Source organism: Erigeron canadensis, chromosome 3 (genome assembly GCF_010389155.1).
Source record: "Erigeron canadensis isolate Cc75 chromosome 3, C_canadensis_v1, whole genome shotgun sequence".
Taxonomy (NCBI): domain Eukaryota; kingdom Viridiplantae; phylum Streptophyta; class Magnoliopsida; order Asterales; family Asteraceae; genus Erigeron; species Erigeron canadensis.
In genome coordinates, this window is record NC_057763.1 from 26,464,376 (window position 1) to 26,482,492 (window position 18,117).

General features: G+C 34.3%; 2 protein-coding genes across 3 annotated transcripts; both read left to right on the forward strand.

Annotated features, from left to right (window-relative positions):
* The first annotated feature begins 3,567 nt into the window (after positions 1-3,567).
* LOC122591287 (regulator of nonsense transcripts UPF3) lies at positions 3,568-10,046 on the forward strand. Its single transcript, XM_043763528.1, has 13 exons — positions 3,568-3,995; positions 5,214-5,320; positions 5,443-5,538; positions 5,635-5,733; positions 5,861-5,940; positions 6,279-6,392; positions 6,823-6,970; positions 7,428-7,501; positions 7,639-8,053; positions 8,726-8,821; positions 9,022-9,149; positions 9,249-9,300; positions 9,626-10,046. Exons 1-12 carry the CDS (start codon positions 3,856-3,858, stop codon positions 9,285-9,287), a joined length of 1,536 nt encoding a protein of 511 aa, XP_043619463.1. The 5' UTR covers positions 3,568-3,855; the 3' UTR covers positions 9,288-9,300; positions 9,626-10,046.
* A 1,524-nt stretch (positions 10,047-11,570) lies between these two features.
* Positions 11,571-17,813, forward strand: LOC122593547 (prolycopene isomerase 1, chloroplastic). 2 transcript variants are annotated; one of them, XM_043765969.1, is made up of 9 exons: positions 11,571-11,898; positions 13,385-13,608; positions 13,820-13,930; positions 14,019-14,072; positions 14,176-14,463; positions 14,961-15,152; positions 15,255-15,413; positions 16,527-16,763; positions 17,407-17,813. In XM_043765969.1, the coding sequence occupies exons 1-9, from the start codon at positions 11,652-11,654 to the stop codon at positions 17,719-17,721; spliced, it is 1,827 nt and encodes a 608-aa protein (XP_043621904.1). In that variant the 5' UTR covers positions 11,571-11,651; the 3' UTR covers positions 17,722-17,813. The 2 variants fall into 2 exon arrangements, with proteins under 2 accessions (XP_043621904.1, XP_043621905.1); XM_043765970.1 differs by having other exon boundaries at positions 14,176-14,400.
* The last annotated feature ends 304 nt before the right edge of the window (positions 17,814-18,117 follow it).

Genomic DNA, 18,117 nt, shown 5'->3' on the forward strand with positions numbered 1-18,117 from the left:
CACCCAGTTTCTTGTTCCATACAGATCGATAGTATATGTCAATCATCAGAGTTGCGCAAGTAGGTTGTGTTGTGATTATATTTTTGCCAGGTAGCTATTTAATGGCCGTAACACAAAATCTTGTTGAGTCGTCGTTCTTTAGTTTATGAAATCAGCTTTGGGGTGACGGTGTGTGTTCTTCATAGTTCAGTCAAACCAAACTAATTTAGGATCCATACATGAATGAAGAGCAAGTATTTTTACTTTATTTGTAACTGGTAAGATGATCTCATGGCTTTCAGATCGACTAAACACCATGATGGAAAAGTATTGGTAGAGCTCAATAATAGTTGGAAAGTTTGATTGTTTTAGTATTCCTTTTTAACTTGTTTCTAGTGGGTGGTTTTAGTCCTAACTCTCATGATATGGCACCAGCTAGGCTGTGATGAAAGAAGTAAAAACATGAGTGGGTAAAGTCGTTGGAAAAGATCAAAATGTTGATTCCATCGAAAAGGATGAGGACGATATGATCAAAAAAGTATGTAATCTTTTGCTCGGATTTTCCATTTGTTGAGGTAGATGTATCAATACAGCCTCTAGTGACATGAACCAAAAAAGGTCTATTGTGTATATTAGAAAACTATAGGGTACCCGCGTGATGCGGTAAAATTAGCCGGTAGTCTCTACTTTTATAGTTTTATATAAAAATATAAGCCCTTCTCATTTTAAAAATATTTACAAGAAATTTATATTAAAAATAAGCCAATTATCTTTAATCAACTTTTTTTAGATGGAAAGAGTTATTAAAAATTATCCAATTTATCCTTAATGACTTAATTTATATCTTAAACTTTTACCTTACTAATTTACCCTTCAAGCCTTTATCTTTTAAAATATTTTAACTTACACCACTTGACACTGTCACCACCACCAATAGTCGCCGCCATCAACACCCGTCATCCTCACCACCTGAGTATTGTCACCATCACCATCTCCGCATTGCGAGAGTACTATGCTAGTATAGGTAATTGATGTAAAAAAGAGTTGTGTAAGTATTTTATGAGTTAAATAAATGGTGTAATTGTATAAAGGAAAAATATGTATATAGAAAATATTAATGGATTGAGTTTTTAATGTACTTTTTAATGATATAAAGTTTCATCAACTATTATAAAATACATACAATGAGAAAATATTAAATTTGTACCCTTCAACTAAAAGCTCACCCCTGAAATTTATAGTAAATGTATAACTATTTAATGTACCTTACTACATCTATTAGAGTTGCGTTTAACAAAACCCAATTAGAAATCACAACAAAACTTTTAAGATTTTGCTGCGATACCCTACGTGCCTAAATACTCGACACTATTTACACAAAACGTTCACAATAAAAATAAAGGGTTTTGTTAAACACAACCTCATCAGCTGTAGTTAATGTGTATTAAATTGTTGCAAACTATATATGCACGTTAAGGATAACCTTTAGGGTTACATTTAGTATATATACTATATAATAAAGAAAATAGCCCCCACGTTGAAAGTTATATGGGAGAAAATGACTAAAATACCCTTAATGAGTATAACACTATCAACCTTTTTTTTCTTTTTAAGTATCCACATTAACCCTTTACATCAATTACTTTTGCATCAATTATATAACATCACTCGACGCTGCCAATCCACCACTACCACCAACAAACGTCCCCTACCACCACACCGTCGCCGCCACAAAAACCGCCGTATTACACGGGTAACGTGCTAGTTTTCTTAAAAAGAAGATAGTTCCTTTTTAGAGTAGGTTTAACAAACTTTCTAAAAAGTTGGTTATCAATATCTGAAATCTAAATGCAAGCAAAATCATTTACCATATTTAGCTTGCGTGTTTTTCCTTTTGCTTGTATATTTGTTTCCAATCATACGCTCTTCTTGTATCTTTCATTTGCAAGTTTGTAATGTGATAGGCATGTCAATGTTAATTAATGTCGTGTTGAGTTGACATGTTCGAGTTAACGTGCGGGTAATTTCATATACGTTAATCATCACCCAACTTCTTTAGTTAATTGTGCCGCCGTTCCAACACATTTATCAAACCGTTAAGTCGTGTCTACCTCTATATGACAATACTAAATTCAAAGAATACGATATAATCATACGTGAAACCAAATTTACTATCAAAGCATACAAGTACATATAAAATTTCATCAACAACCAATGGTTGTCAACCATATATGTACGTAACACACAATACGAAAACATACAAATCGTTGTAAAATGGCCCGAAATGGAATTGTTTGCGCTGTAGTGGACTAGTGATCCATCCTCTATAGTTCACCAATATCATTCATTTATGGGTTAAATCCACAAAAGGTACATATTTACACGAATTTCCTATTAAAGGTAACCTATTTTGTTTTCGTCTATTTAAAGAATCATCTGTTCAAAAAATTTATAATAAATGGTATCTCGTTAGTTTTTAACAGATGGAACTCGTTAAGTGCCACATCATCGATGCCACGGCATCAGTTTTGCTGACGTGACACTTAACTGTGATGTGACACCTGTCAAAGTCAATAATGTATAATCTTAATTGATCTTTCACTAAATAATGTATACTGCGTTTAATAGTGACTTGTAACTAATATTAACTCAATTACTACATCACCGAATATATCAAATGTTTGAAAATTTAGTTTCACAATTGTAGATTATAAAAGATTTTTGCTAATGTGTGTTCATCACACCCAAATTCACATGTATGTGATTAAATTTATATTTTCTTTATAAACGAATACATATTTATTAATTCAAACTAATATTTACTAATTTTATATGAGTCATAAACATATTTACTTTTATAGTTTTAAAACCTTGAGTCAATTAATTAAATGTTCATTAGCCACATTTATATTGACAGAATCATACAAAAATTGATTAAAAAAGAATATTCACTTTAGTCATGTTGACATGTTCACCCCATTACATTTTTTAAGTTTGCTTTATGAAAAAAAAGAAAAGGATATGGTGAGTTTAAATTTAACATTGTACCTTACCTATATCCATCTAAATTTAACCTAAACAAATTTGGATATTACTCATGTTAATTTGAATAATACTATTTATAATCTTTATATATACTAAAAGACAACTGACTAAATAGCTTATTAACCAATCATAACTCTCGATTCATTTAATTAATTAAAAAAATTTCAACATAATCTATCAATAAAAGACAACATAATTAATTTTATCCCTTTTTATATATTAGCTTTGGTGAAATGTATTTGAAAACTACGAGTAAATTTTTTTTGAAAATTAAAAAACTGATCAAAATACATCGTGATCTGAATTTAACGCAAGGTATTTATTTTTAAATTTATATCACATTTATATTTGAACAATTTTATTATTTTCACGCGTTATCAAAACGATTAATTTAATAAAGTAATTAAAGGTATAAAGTGACTCGATTCTAATTTTTTTTTTCTTTCAAAAGGTAATTGTTAAAAAAATATTATATAGGTCAAAATTTCCTAGTATCACTTAGAAAAATTTTCCATCCCTCTCTATAATTTCCTAGTATCAAAAATTAATTAATCAATCAATCCCTCAAAATAAATTTCATAACTCTCTCGCACGCTCGCTATCCCCCCCTCTCTCTCCTTAATTCAATTTCCGATCAAAATTAGGGCACAAAAAAAACCAGTTTTCCGATCACTTATCCAAAACCACAATTAAAGATGTAATTCACATATAAAATCTCACCAATTTCACTTTCTAGGGTTTCTAATTAATTACGAAAAATCGCATTAATTTTATTAGGGTTTGGTGGAATTATTATACATACATATATATATAATTATATTGTAAGTAGGAATGAAAGGTGTGTGGAATAGAAAAAAAGTTGTGTTGAGGCACTTGCCACATAATATATCTCAGGAGGCGTTAATGGAGCTTATTGATGCCCGGTTTTCGGGCCGTTACAACTGGTTTTGTTTTCGTCCTGGCAAGAGCAGGTTAGGGTTTTACTTGCAGTTTTTTTTTTAATTAAAAGTTTGCTTGATTTTGTTATGAATTTGTTAACTTAGTTGATAGATTAATGTATATATATCAATATCTATATCTATATCTGTATCTGTATATATTGATGCTTCTATGAATGGATGTATGTTGGATAATTGCCTTTACAAAGTACTAGTATAGTTCCTGCACGGGGGATAGTTTCGACTTTCGAGTAGTTGTCAAGTTTTTTATTTTTTAAATAAATAAGAATTTAAAGTTTTGGTGGCTGTAGGTCATCGGTATGACTAGTATAGATAAAGAGGTTTAGGGGTAACTAAAGGTGAAATTGGAGTTTTGGTATGGACTTAGTTGTGAACAGATTACATTTGCTTTCGGTGATGATTTTTGTTTACCTGATTTCAGAATTTAAGTAAAACGAGCATTTGTAGCTGTTGAAACATATCGCTTTCAAAACGAATGCCTAACAGTTCAATAGAGACAATTTTAGTGGACTTTTGGATCTTTAAGTGATGTATACAAAGATGACATAGAAGAAGTTGAATTATGTCAATAATTCTAAAAGGAGTGTCTTTACTGACGTTCCCGTTATTGCCATGATAACATGTCCTTATAATTTACTTTTTTTTTGTTATACCTTGCTAATGTCGTATTTTATCTTATTTTTGAAAATCAAAGAATGCTTTTAGTAAATTAGTACTCACCAAATTACAACTCACCAGGTAACAATTAAGTGATCTAATAGGTTGTTTGGATTGCTTATTTTTATGCTTATCTACTTATTGCTTGTTTTTTTAAACAGATAAGCAATAACAAACATTATGTTGGAAACTGCTTATCTGATTATTTTGTAAGTAGTAATGCTTTTTTATAAGCAGGTACCTGCTTATTTTTTCCCAACAGAAAACCGCATATCAAACCAATCCCAAACACGCCCTTAATTAAGCATAAAACACCATAGACAGTTATCTAGTAATATTTTGGCCTCATAGGTTATTCATTTGAGGACCATATTGTTCTTTTAGTGAAGATGTATATGACATTGTCCCGTAAAGGTCAAAGTGTCAAACTGCCTTTGTTTTCAGTATACTAATGAAAAACACAATTCATTTAGCAGTTTGCTTACATGCATCAGAATTTAGAAGTGCCTTAAAATGTTCTATATACGTGTTAAGAACATGTGATTTGAAAATTTTCATTGAACATTTTTGCAGTCTGAAGACTCAATCTTATTCTAGAGCCTACATCGACTTTAAGCAACCAGAGGATGTGATTGAGTTTGCTGAGTTCTTTAACGGACATGTGTTTGTCAATGAAAAGGGTAAGAGCAAAAATGGCATCACATTTATATTCTCTTAATGTGCTTTAGTAGTTCTTGCTCAGTCACTTCATTGTTTTAATATATAATGGAGGAGAAGGTCTTAACATATTACCTTGTGTCAGGCACCCAATGCAAAACCATAGTTGAGTACGCGCCTTCACAGCGTGTTCCAAAGCATTGGTCTAAGAAAGATGGACGTGAAGGGACTATAGACAAAGGTATTTAAGATGGTTTTTTAGCTAGCTAATGTATCTACTCTTGCTAGACTTTCGTTGCTTTTATATTCCATAATTAACTTTATGATGAATTTATAGATCCTCAGTATCTCGAATTTCTTGAATTAATTTCGAAGCCTGTTGAGAACCTTCCGAGTGCAGAGTTGCAGCTGGAAAGAAAGGAAGCTGAACGAGCTGGTTAGTCCTATAGCTTGTTGAATATGTAGGCTCATGCAATGAGCTTAAACTTGACCATTAGAAATGGACATATTTCTATCATATGGAATTGAGTTACCTCCCTTTTTTCTTGACTTTGTTTTAAAAGGTGCCGCTAAAGAAGCCCCTATAGTTACCCCTTTAATGGATTTTATTCGCCAGAAAAGAGCTGCCAAGAGTGTACCTCGGGTAGGATTTATGTTTCTTCATATTTGCATATCTAATCAACTTTTAAGATATTAGGTTGCTATTGACTGTAAGACAGGAAAAGATCGTGCCTTTTTATGTTGCAAAAGCCCTGGAAAGAATTGACATGATAGAGAAATATAAAATATTAAAATTTGTTTTCTAGTTCTCCTATTGCATAAACTTTGGCCTTTGTAACTTACAGTTTGGTGGTTGTTTCATGAATTCAGTATTTAGCATACAGTTACTATAGTAGTTATTAATCTATTATGATTACTATAAAATTACTAAGTCACATGTATTCGACCTTACCGTGTCTGAATTCTGATGACCTATTTCAGAGGTCTTTGGTTAATGGGAAATTGGCGAGACGGGCTACCGGTGCATCGTCTTCAAGCTCAAGTTCTGCTGCCCCGAAACATGGTTCTGACAGGAGGAGAACTTCTACCACCATGGTATCTGAGTTCTTACACACATTTTTTTTGAAAGTTAAAGTGAACTTAAAATGGATCTCTTGTTACTCGAGGCTCACTACTTTTTTTTTCTAACATGACAAGAACATGCTTGGATTTTAATTTTTATCACAGTACAGTTATGTCCTCATTAAATATCACTATACAACATGCCGAGTGTTGTAGTGCTTCATTTTTTTATTTAAAAAAATTTATGGACGCCAAGGAGTCAAATCTAAAGTCGAATTTCCTTTTGTAGTTTGTTTAGTTATCCTTTTTCTGTACTATTTTATAAGGTAGAATCAATTTATTGGCATGGCATTTGGAAAACGGCCCTTCAATATTTAGTGTTTTTTGGTTCCGCTTTGTGTAGTTTTCTCTGTTGTGCATGGCTGATGAACTATCTTCAACATCTTTTTTTCCTTATTGACAGTATGTCCCACGGGATACTGCGAAAGGCAGAGGTGGCAAAGAAAAGTCAACCTACGTTCAGGTGCACAAACATGATGATCAGCCGCTTTCTGAAAAACCCACGGGGTCATCTTCTGCGTCTGGAAGTGTGGTGCTTGAGGATGGAAGGGGTATTTCTCACCACCCTGATCTTTTTTGCTCCATAATTGTTGCCCATTTCTTTATGTATGCTGTTCTGATACATACATGTACCTGTATTATGCATCTAAACCTTCTTGTGCATAATACATCTGTTAATATGTATATATTATAATAATAATATGCATCCTGCAATGATGTATCTATATTCTTATGATGTAAATATCATGTACATGTATACTCATGTATACATATACTGGAGACTGGTTAAGGCAAGAAATCCCTTGTGGATGGGTCAATGTATTATGACCCAAGAATCGTCCCTTGTCTCTAGACCCCAACTAATGGCACATACCATATCTATAGTGTGAAACTTGCAGTAATAATATCTGGCTCCTATTTTTAGGAGCTTGATTTGTTTTAGAATGCGAGTATCTTGAGTGAATACAACACAAACTCATAGAACTTTATCATTTTGAACTGGTACAGGTTCTTCTGGAACCTCTGATATTGGGAAAAAGAAAATTCTGCTCTTGAAAGGAAAGGAAAAGGAAATTTCCAATGTAGGCTCTTGATTTCTCTTCTTCTTTTTCTCTTTTTCTTTTTTCTTTTTTTTTTTTGTTTTTGCCAAGTTTGGTTATTGTATTGTTATCTGTCTTGCAACACATTTCTGATGGTTCTATTGTTACTTGGATGCCAGATACAGCAGAGTTCATCGTCTGTTAAACTTTCCCATGGTTCTGGTGGTCCCAAACAGAACCAGCAACGAGAGGCCAGTAGTGGGAGGATTATCAGAAGCATACTTGTCAACAAGGATGCACGACAACATCAGTCTGAACAACAGAACCAGACTCCAAACCGGGATATTGTGGACAGAAGACCACCAAGACCTTCCAATGCACTACTCTTGAAGGATTCTAACGGATTGCCAGATGATCATGATACACATGGCTTTCACAATGAGAAGCATGACAAGCGTAGTACTAGGAACAAGGACAGACCCGACCGTGGTGTTTGGACTCCTCTTAGGCGTTCTGATGGATCACATGCCAGTGACGAATCCCTTTCATCTCATAATTCTCAATCTTCCCAAATGCAACCAGATTTTGCAGAAGGTGTGGCCATCACATATCTAATGTTGGCAGAGGCAAAATGTGGGTTGGTTGGGTAACAGATAGAACAGGCAATATTTGGTTGGTTCTAGGCTTCTAGCCGTATTGACTAAAACACTTGTCTAAATCTTTTACTTTTTTTTTTCTTGATATTATAAATAACTTGTGTCAAATATGATTATAAAACTAAAAATGTAACTATACAACCAGCTGAAACCAACTTAAAAGAAAACCGGTTATAAACCTTCAGTCCATGAATACCTTTAGGCTTTAGGTGGTTGGTGTTAATGGTTTTATTATCTATCATTGGCCATTAAAATTGGGTTATTAATGACCAACCACATAATGGTGGTTATTAAAAGTAAGCTGTTATTCATAACTCCATCGTGTCCCTTCCAGAGATAATATATTATTTCAATGATAATCTAGGTTTATAAATGATTTCTATGCATTCATTAAAAATACACTTTGGGAGACTTCTTAAGTTCTTAACCCACTTGACCCGTTTCTTTTCTGAATTTTGATTGTCCCGTATGATCCTTTAAAGAATTTGCCACCTGTAGTAGCTAATGCTGTCATGAGATTTGAAACACAGAATTAGTCAAGATTGTACCTTGCAGATGTCTGCTTGCCACTAAATTGTACCGTATAATCATATTGTTAGTGGTTCAACAGGAACTCATGGAGAGGTGAAGTACCCGTCAAATGCCAGAGGTGGGGAATTTAAACCGATTGGAAGTGGACGTGGTGGTCATTTCTCATCTGATAATGGTTAGTTTACTTTGTAAAAGCTGAAGTACGGTACATTAGTGCAATGATATATATGCATGCTATTCTATAAATCGGAAAAATAATCTCTCTACTATGTTCCATAATATATGTTTTACCTTATGGTGAGCATTGAGAAAAGGTTAACAAGTTAAAGAGGCAAGATTTTTCATGCTAGCCGTGATGTGTAGATAAATATGTAGGGTCCCAAAAACATGGTGGTCGACGAGGACAATCTCACAATACAGCTAAGGATGCAGATGGGTATCCAACCTTAAGTGAGGGAAAATCTTCGAAAAGAGGAGTTTCTACTGGCCATGGTTCTCATGAGGTGTGTTTTGCTTTAGATTGGTTCCAAAGAGTTGTCTGCATTTGCATCTGCATTCTATGTGTCTCTCTAATTTACTAATACAATGTGATGACATTTCAGAAACAGGTCTGGATTCAGAAGTCAAGTTCCGGTCCTTAGTCTTCTCAGTAAGGTAATCCATTTCCTTAAAAGTTGCAAAGTTTCACTTGACATGTGGATTTTATAGTTTACTGCAAACTCTAAGAACACTTGTGAACCAAAAATAATATCGCCAATTTCTTTTTAAGACTGCTAATGTTCAAGTTGGTAAATTTTGAATTGGATACTTGCCAAATAAGAAATGCTGCTTTTTAATACCATCACAAGGTGGCACTATTGTCGAAGTTAGGTAAATAGATCTTCAATTTTTTTTGAACGGTTGGCTAATATATCTCGATTTGATTCTGTTTTGGTATCTACTGGTTTTTATGCTAACTGAAATCATATTCTGATTGCAGTTGTGATTGAAGACATGGTTTTTAAACAGTATTGAAGTTGGGAGATGAGGAAGTTTTCTTTTGCTAGCTTCATGATCCAAGAAGAAGCAAAAATGATCATGAAGTGAAGAAGGCTGCTCTGCTTATTTGTGAGACCCTAGGGTAGGACGGAGGTCCAACCCTACTTACAAACGGAACAGTGAAAGGAAGCTGAACAGGAACAGCAGTGATGTGTTTATTTCTTGAATGAAAAAAGTAAGTGTCCCTTTTTATCGGGAGCCTGCGTGTCCATCAAAGCTATGGTTATAAATATTGTTTACATGGCTTGTCTGGTGGTCTTTATATAGGCGATTTTTAATGATTTGAAGGCTGCCTGTAAATACTAACTTGCAATGTTGTGTTGCCTTATGATATATGAGCATGTTTCTATGGTGTTTTGTAACCGTGGTTTGTGATGTGGCCATGCCATGCCATGCCATGCATCAACTTTTGTGCCATTCCAGCAGCTTTTTAAAGTTCTTTTATTTTGTCGGCTTGCGTGATTTGGGTTTACCCATTAGGAAGGGTGTCATGATCATGTTTTCCATATCTGCATCTCAAAGACGAGGAATGAAATAACGACTAATTTGGAGAAATACCAATTGCATGTGATCATTTGATCTCCCATGCCACAAGTTAACATGTTGTGTTATTGGTATCCAAGATGTTAAATATATGGAAGCAACTAGTTCGTATTTTGAAACACTAGACAATGCTCGCATGATGCGGAGGTGTGGCGCGGCGGCAACACGTTATTGGTGGCGGCTAGAGGTGAACAAAAATCGGTTTCTACTCAACCCGCCCCGAAGCCAAACCAGTTTTTTGGTCAACAGAACCATAACCTGGTTTGACATGCCTGACCCGGTTACTGGTTTGGGGTCAAACTTTAGCCAATTATTGACTAGGTTTGACTTGGTTATTTTAACCAAAAACCGAACCCAACCCGATCTCAACCCGGTCTCTAACCGAAAGTAGAAACCAAAAACCCAAACCGGTTAGTAACTGTCGGGTTAGGTCAAACCCGAACCGGGTTGGGTCAAACCCAGTTGTTGACCAGTTTCAGGTTCGTTTTTGTGTTCGGGTTCCAACCCGGTTTTTTTGTTTTGTAAACCTCTAGAGGCAGCTACGGGTGGAGGTAGCAGCGTATATTAATGTACAAGTGATTGTAGTAAAAAGGAATGATATAATTATTTTAAAGTTTGAAAAATGTATTTTGTAAATGATTTCATTAATTAAAGTATTATAATTATATTAGGTAAGTTAGTGAATAAAAGAGATGAGTATATTAAAGTTAACTAATAATACGAACGATCCATATACTGTACAATTAAATAGATTTTTGGTGTTGAGGAAGATTTAAAAAGAAGCATATACAAGCTCATTAGCTCAATTTAATAAAGAAAAGCGAATTATCAACATTTAAAAAAAAAAGTAACAAAATTAAAGAATTTGATATATGAATTCAATTGGGGTTTACCGAAATCTTTAAATATCCAATCATTATTAATTTAAGGAAATGATTGATCTTTTTAAATATTTACTTAAAAATTCTCCTAAAACCTTATAAATGTGACAAGTAGATTCTATTTATTCCGTTTTCTAATCTTGCTCTTTAAATTTCCACATATCACCATCCAATTAATTAAGATGATTTTTAGACTAATGAGCTAGGAGTATTAATCATTCCCCTTAATTTAATATATAATATGTTTCTTCACTTTGTTGTATGTAAATTATATGGCATTGTCTATTTGAAAATGAATAATAATAATAATAATAATAATAATAATAATAATAATAATAATAATAATAATAATAATAATAATAATAATATCCAAAAAGGTTGGGGCTAGTTTTTGGTTGGTTATGGTCTAGTGGTGTATGGGCATAATAAAGAAAGCGTGGCAACTTTCAAACTAGAATTAAAACAAGAAATCAATTTCATCCCTCCGTCTATCACTTATTATATAACTTTAGTTGGGTTATGGACATATGTTAAAATCAAGTAATGATCATGGCAGCAGCAGCAGTAGCTGGAACTAGCTCTTTGTTTTTCTTCAAACCAACCACTGGTTATTCTTGTTTGGACTACAAGCAACCAGCTCCTTGTTACAATGCCAAACTAATACGACCACAACCTAGTAGTCGTCGTAATTCTAGGATTTTTGCTTCCAACGTTGTTGTCACTGACGAGGAAACACCTTCATTTTCGACTTCATCGTCTTCTACAATCACTCAAACCAACTCTTTCTCAGGTATTTTTATCAATTTATAACTATACTTCTTTATATTAGTATTATTTTTGTACAAGTAGTTGTATCGAATATGTGTTTGTGCTCTTCAGGCTCTGCTAACTTCAATCCCAAACACACTCATTTCTTCAAATTTCAAAGATTTTGAATCTTTACACTTAAAGGTTGTAACTTTTTCTTGTTTTGGGTAGAATCAGAGATACCCGATTGAGAAAATGACTAATTCGAAGAAACCCAGATTGGTGTTAAAATTTTTACTTCCATAATAATAATGTTGTTGATTATTGAGAAAGTTGTTGTCCTAAACCAGCTTCTTATAGTTATACTCTTTTATTTTACACCTATTGTGATTAAATACATGAAACTTTAACAAAATTTAAGAAGGTAAATTGGGTATTTTAAAGTTCCATGATGTGCTGTTGTTGTTATATATATGAGGAAAAAGGTAACCGGTTGCTTGATGACTTGGACGGGCAAATTGATTGATAGAATGGTCTGTCATGTTGTAGACTGAAGGATACATGGACATGGCGCCTATGTTGACTATCATACAAGTGGAAGTTAAATTTCTAGAAATGTTCCCCTAATTGTAACACATTAGATTCAAAAGGCGATGCATATACCTCTTCTTCATCGCTAGGATTGTTATTCTCATCGTTTGCAGTTTCTAGTGAAGTAGATAGATTTTGAACAAATGAGACTTTTTGGTGGGAGCGATGAAATACATTAGCCAAGATGAGATATACAAGTTGGCTCTCTGTGGGTGTTCGTGTTACCTGGACCAAGTTGGTGGCTGCCCGCTGCTGTCCTGCTAGGCCAAGTGTTTGCGCGTTTGAAAGTCTTCTCCTTTGAATGACAAAAGGTTTACCTGTGAGACCAAACAAAAAAGATTACCAAAGGGTATCTAATAGTAGCTGCCCCTTATTCAGTTATTCCCCATGAATGCCCTGCTCTTACACGTTCGTTTCTCGTGGCGTTTGTTAATGGCACAGAGTCCCCAAATGGACATAGAGCAACAATACCAGGCACAACCTTTGATGAGACCTATCAATTGTACTATCACTTGCCCGCGTCTCAATTCAGAAAGATGAAGGGCCCGAACGTCTTAATAGGAGTTATAAGTTTTTTCCCATTCTATTCGCTCCTTGGTTTGGTGATGCCTAAATCTATGGATTGAATGCGTATCTCCTTTAGTAGGAGCACAGAAATTTTACATACTCTGCTTTGTCAAAATTGATATATTATGTTACATTTGATTTTGACTAAATTTCTGTTTTTCCAGTTTAATATGCAATAATAGTAGAGATTGAAACTTGTATTCTTAGTTTGAAGATAAGATTTATGCGACCAATGGATATATGACTACTATACCCTTCTACTAATAAGTGTTATTCGAGTATATCTATTTTCAAAATGGGAAACGCTCATTTCTGCATGTACTTGAAGTCCAATATAGCAAATTATGATGCAATGGAATGCTAATATGCAGGCAAGGCAGAAGCCGAAGTTGTTGTTATAGGGAGTGGTCTTGGTGGACTATGTTGTGCAGGGCTTTTGGCTAGATATGGAAAGGATGTATTAGTTTTAGAAAGCCATGATTTACCAGGCGGTGCTGCTCATTCATTTGAGATCAAAGATTACAAATTTGACTCTGGCCCTTCTCTGTTTTCGGGATTTCAATCTAGAGGTTCCCAGGCAAATCCACTTGCACAAGTATGTATGTCTTTCATACTCTTCATTTAACAAGCCTTAGGCTCAAATTTCACACTATATGACTAGTTCCACTACTTATGTATAGTATTAAAACTGAATTAACTACTGATAAGTAATTATATGGTACTACTTATTAGATGGACATGCATAATGATATCTAATTGTCAATCTATATATCGGATTAATTTTTGATGGTCATCACGGTTTACAGGTTTTGGATGCATTGGGTGAGTCAATTCCCTGTGCCAAGTATAACTCGTGGATGGTCTATGTACCTGAAGGGGAATTTCTGTCACGCATTGGTCCTACAGAATTCTTCAAGGTAGTTAATCAACACTTGTAAGTGAACAGTGAGATATAGTTTCTTATCCAAGACTTATTTAATATTTCATTTTTCAAAAACATATCAGGACTTAGAGACGTATGCTGGCCCAAATGCTGTGCTGGAATGGCGTAAACTTCTTGTTAGTGACATTTCACTTCCGTTGTTTCAACACCATTTCCTCTTAAGAGTTGGCATTCTTTTCATTTTCAAATACTTCCGAAGTGAACATAAACTTTATACAGGATGCAATACTTCCATTATCTGCAGCTGCCATGGCATTACCTCCTCTATCTATCAGAGGTGACTTGGGTGTTCTTTCCACTGCTGGAGCTAGATATGCACTGTCACTACTAAAATCTTTCGCACAAATGGGACCTCAAGGTGCTCTTGGTGCTACAAAGCTTTTAAGACCATTTTCAGAAGTTGTTGATTCATTGGGATTGAAAGACCCCTTCATCAGAAACTGGGTAGATCTTTTGTCTTTCTTACTTGCTGGAGTGAAATCTGATGGTGTACTTTCAGCAGAGATGGTAGGTCGACAAGTTTTTCAGGACCTAAGCTACCATTAAAAGATATTTCACGACAAAGAAGCTGGTTAGAGTGAAAATTCTGCCCTGATTACTTTAGAATGGGTTGACTTGGGTTATAACTTCTATCTAATGTGTCAAATGAGAGTGATATTTATAAATATATATGAAACAGGTCAAATGAGTTGAGCTGGCCAAAAGTTGGTGACCTGAGGTGTATTTAAGCTTACAACCTTTTCAATCTCTTTATTCATAAGAGTTAGATTAATATCTTAACGAGATGACTTTTTTTAGTGATTTCTAATACATTAGTTATTTAAAGAAATCAAGGAAAAAAGGAACAAAGATTGTTGACTGATCAGCCCTGTATAAATATTACCCGTTGACCAAATAACTGTAGTCAACCTTCCGGAACTGCCTTTTTTGACACCTCTATTGCTTCATTCTTCATTTCATGCCTTATAAGTTCCTGATTTTGTTCTTACATTTCATATTTGCAGATTTACATGTTTGCTGAATGGTATAAACCAGGCTGCAGTTTAGAGTACCCTCTTGGGGGAAGTGGAGCAGTTGTTGATGCTCTTGTTCGTGGACTACAGAAATTTGGTGGCAGAATCTCACTAAGAAGTCATGTTGAGAATATAGTAATTGAGAACGGACGAGCAGTAGGAGTGAAACTAAGAAGTGGGCAAGTGAGTAACCAAGACTCGTAATTTACCCATGTAAAGCCTTATTTGGTGTTACTTTATCTTTTTTTTTTTCTTTTTTTAAAAGCTTTTTTGTTACATTTGCAGTTTGTGCGTGCAAAGAAAGCTGTTGTAAGCAATGCATCCATGTGGGACACTTTAAAGTTACTACCTGTGGAAGCTGTCCCAAAATCATATGAGGAAAGAATTGAAAATACTAAGCAATGCGAGTCATTTATGCATCTGCATTTGGGATTTGATGCAGAGGTGAGTACTAGTCTTAACAATATCGCATCATCTTGTGATTAGCATTTCAAACCATTGTACTTGGTGTTAACGCACAAAGGACATTTTTGTTACCCGGAAATAGTGAAAGTAACACCGGGGATGGCCAAACAAATAGCCGAAGAAACACCCATCCAACTGAGAGATTTCGGTTGTCATTTTACCATTTGGGTGTTTATTTGTTCTTTATTCTTTGAGGGATTTACTTTTCTACATTTTTCCAAGTGTCTTGGTTGGATTGGGCATGTGAATGTAACAGCCACAATTGTCACCCATTCACTTACAAGTATTGACTTGGGTAATGCCTTATCTCTAACGGTCCAAGTAAAATAAACAATATTAGCTAAATGAGAAACTGGTCTAACAGATTGAAAAAGTTGGAAATTGCCCAAAAATGTGTATTGTTAATGCATACAATGTTTAAAAATCGTTTGATTAAGTTAGAAAAAATATGTAACAATATGTAGCCCATAAATTAGGAGAAGATTGTAAAGATGGACATAAAACCATTTAGACCGATTTCCCAACCCGTCCAACTTTCAGCCTAAGCCATTTAAGAACAAAAATAAAAAAAACTGCACAGTTCAATTTTATCTTCAAGTTCTAATGGTTTTAAAGGTAAACAAGGCTACACTCGTGTAGAATTAGTTCTAGTTCAAATACTTCTGCAAACGGATAAAATTTCTTGACCATAATTTGTGGGAATAGTGTCATATTCAGATGTTACGGTTTTCCAGTTCAATTTATCTTTTTTTTTCGGTAAAAGATTACCTTGGTTAGCATTTATATATATCACCAATTAAAACAAGCGTGTTGACTGAAAATCAATACGGCTTAGTACAAGAATAATGTCAAAAAAGACAATAGCCTATCTCATGAAACGTGACACGTCACTTTTTATGACTAATCCCAAAGTACCTAGACTTAATGAATAAAAAAGCCACATACAAATAATAAAAGACACAAACGCCTAGGTCTTGTCTATGAGCAGCAACTTAGGCAGCTTCCACACTTCAAGAGTTTGTTCAATATGATTAGTTCAATTTATCTTTTATTCCTTGTAAAAATGCATCTAATTGCGTATTTAACCATTAGGGAATACGGGAAGACTTGGGGATTCATCACATTGTTGTAAATGATTGGAATCGTGGAGTTGATGCTGATCAAAACGTTGTGTTGATATCTGTGCCCAGTGTACTCAGTCCAGATCTAGCCCCTCCTGGAAAACATGTTTTACATGCTTACACTCCAGGAACAGAACCATTTGAACTTTGGGAAGGTCTTGACCGTAGAAGTGCAGAATACAAGCAACTCAAAGCCGAAAGATCCGAGGTAGAATCACTGCCTCTATTATCATTTCAGATTTGTTGGTATAGATGGAAAATTGGGTGGGTCAGGCCATTTGGGTAATTAGGTATCAGGCTTAAACTGTGGTAATCACTGTTTCTATGGGTCTGCACAATACTCGGAATTTTGTTCAGTTTTCTATTAGCAATAACTGTGGTACACATGAGTATCAAAATTCTCTAATTTGAATAATAATCTCACTTCTTGAATAAAATGATTTTGGAGGTTTTATGCTTTATAAAGGCCCATAAGTTGTTATTATTATTTTTAATTAAAAAAGTTACCCATTTGACTCTTTGAAAGCTTAACCTGAATTAGTTCATTCTCAAGTAAAGAGGGGGTAATTCCTAACTAGTATTCATATTGCTTATAGTAGAGGTATGAGACCTCTTTGGCAGTTCTGAACTGATTCAAATGTCATAAAATCCGTTAATCAATATGAGTGGGTAATTTAATGATCTAACTCGAGTACGTACTTAAATGGATATATTTTGATTCTAATGGGGCTTATCGAAGGACAAATATGTTTCATTTACTCATGGCTGATGGTCAACATTGTGTCGTTAAATACATTTCATATGGCAAACTATGATCATTCTATATAATCTAAAATCACGTTACACTCCAGGTAATGTGGAAAGCAGTGGAACGATCACTAGGTCCAGGTTTCAGTCGCGATAAATGTGAGGTGAAGTTGGTTGGAACTCCATTGACACACCAAAGATTTCTTAGAAGAAATAGAGGAACTTATGGGCCAGCAATACAAGCTGGAAAAGACTCGTTTCCTGGACACCCAACACCAATTCCGCAACTTTATTGTTGTGGAGATTCTACATTTCCTGGAATCGGAGTCCCTGCTGTTGCTGCTAGTGGTGCCATTGTTGCTAATTCGCTGGTTTCGGTTTCTCAACACTCTGAACTTCTTGATGCTGTAGGATTATAGTTGCAGTTAATTCAACTGTTCATAATTTTTATGGTTTAAGGTCTGAATGTACTTTTCATTGAATCTTATAAACATTTTTAATCTTTTATCTACATCTATATATTTTTTCCATTATTTTAAACTTCAAGACAGTTGATTCTCTTGGAAATTTAGAGGGAAAAACGGAAGGATGTTGTTATTGAAATGAATGATGAATCGATTTGATATTCATCTCTTTCTATATATATATATATATATGGATAAATTTGGTGTTATTAATTTACAGTATTAGGCATATGATAAAAATAAAATCTTCGTTAGGTTGTAAAATACTATGAAAATAATCATTGACTAGTAGTAATGTTTCCACATAAGTTTTTCTTTGCTGGTTCCGTGGAAAAGAGGTCAGAATGGGAC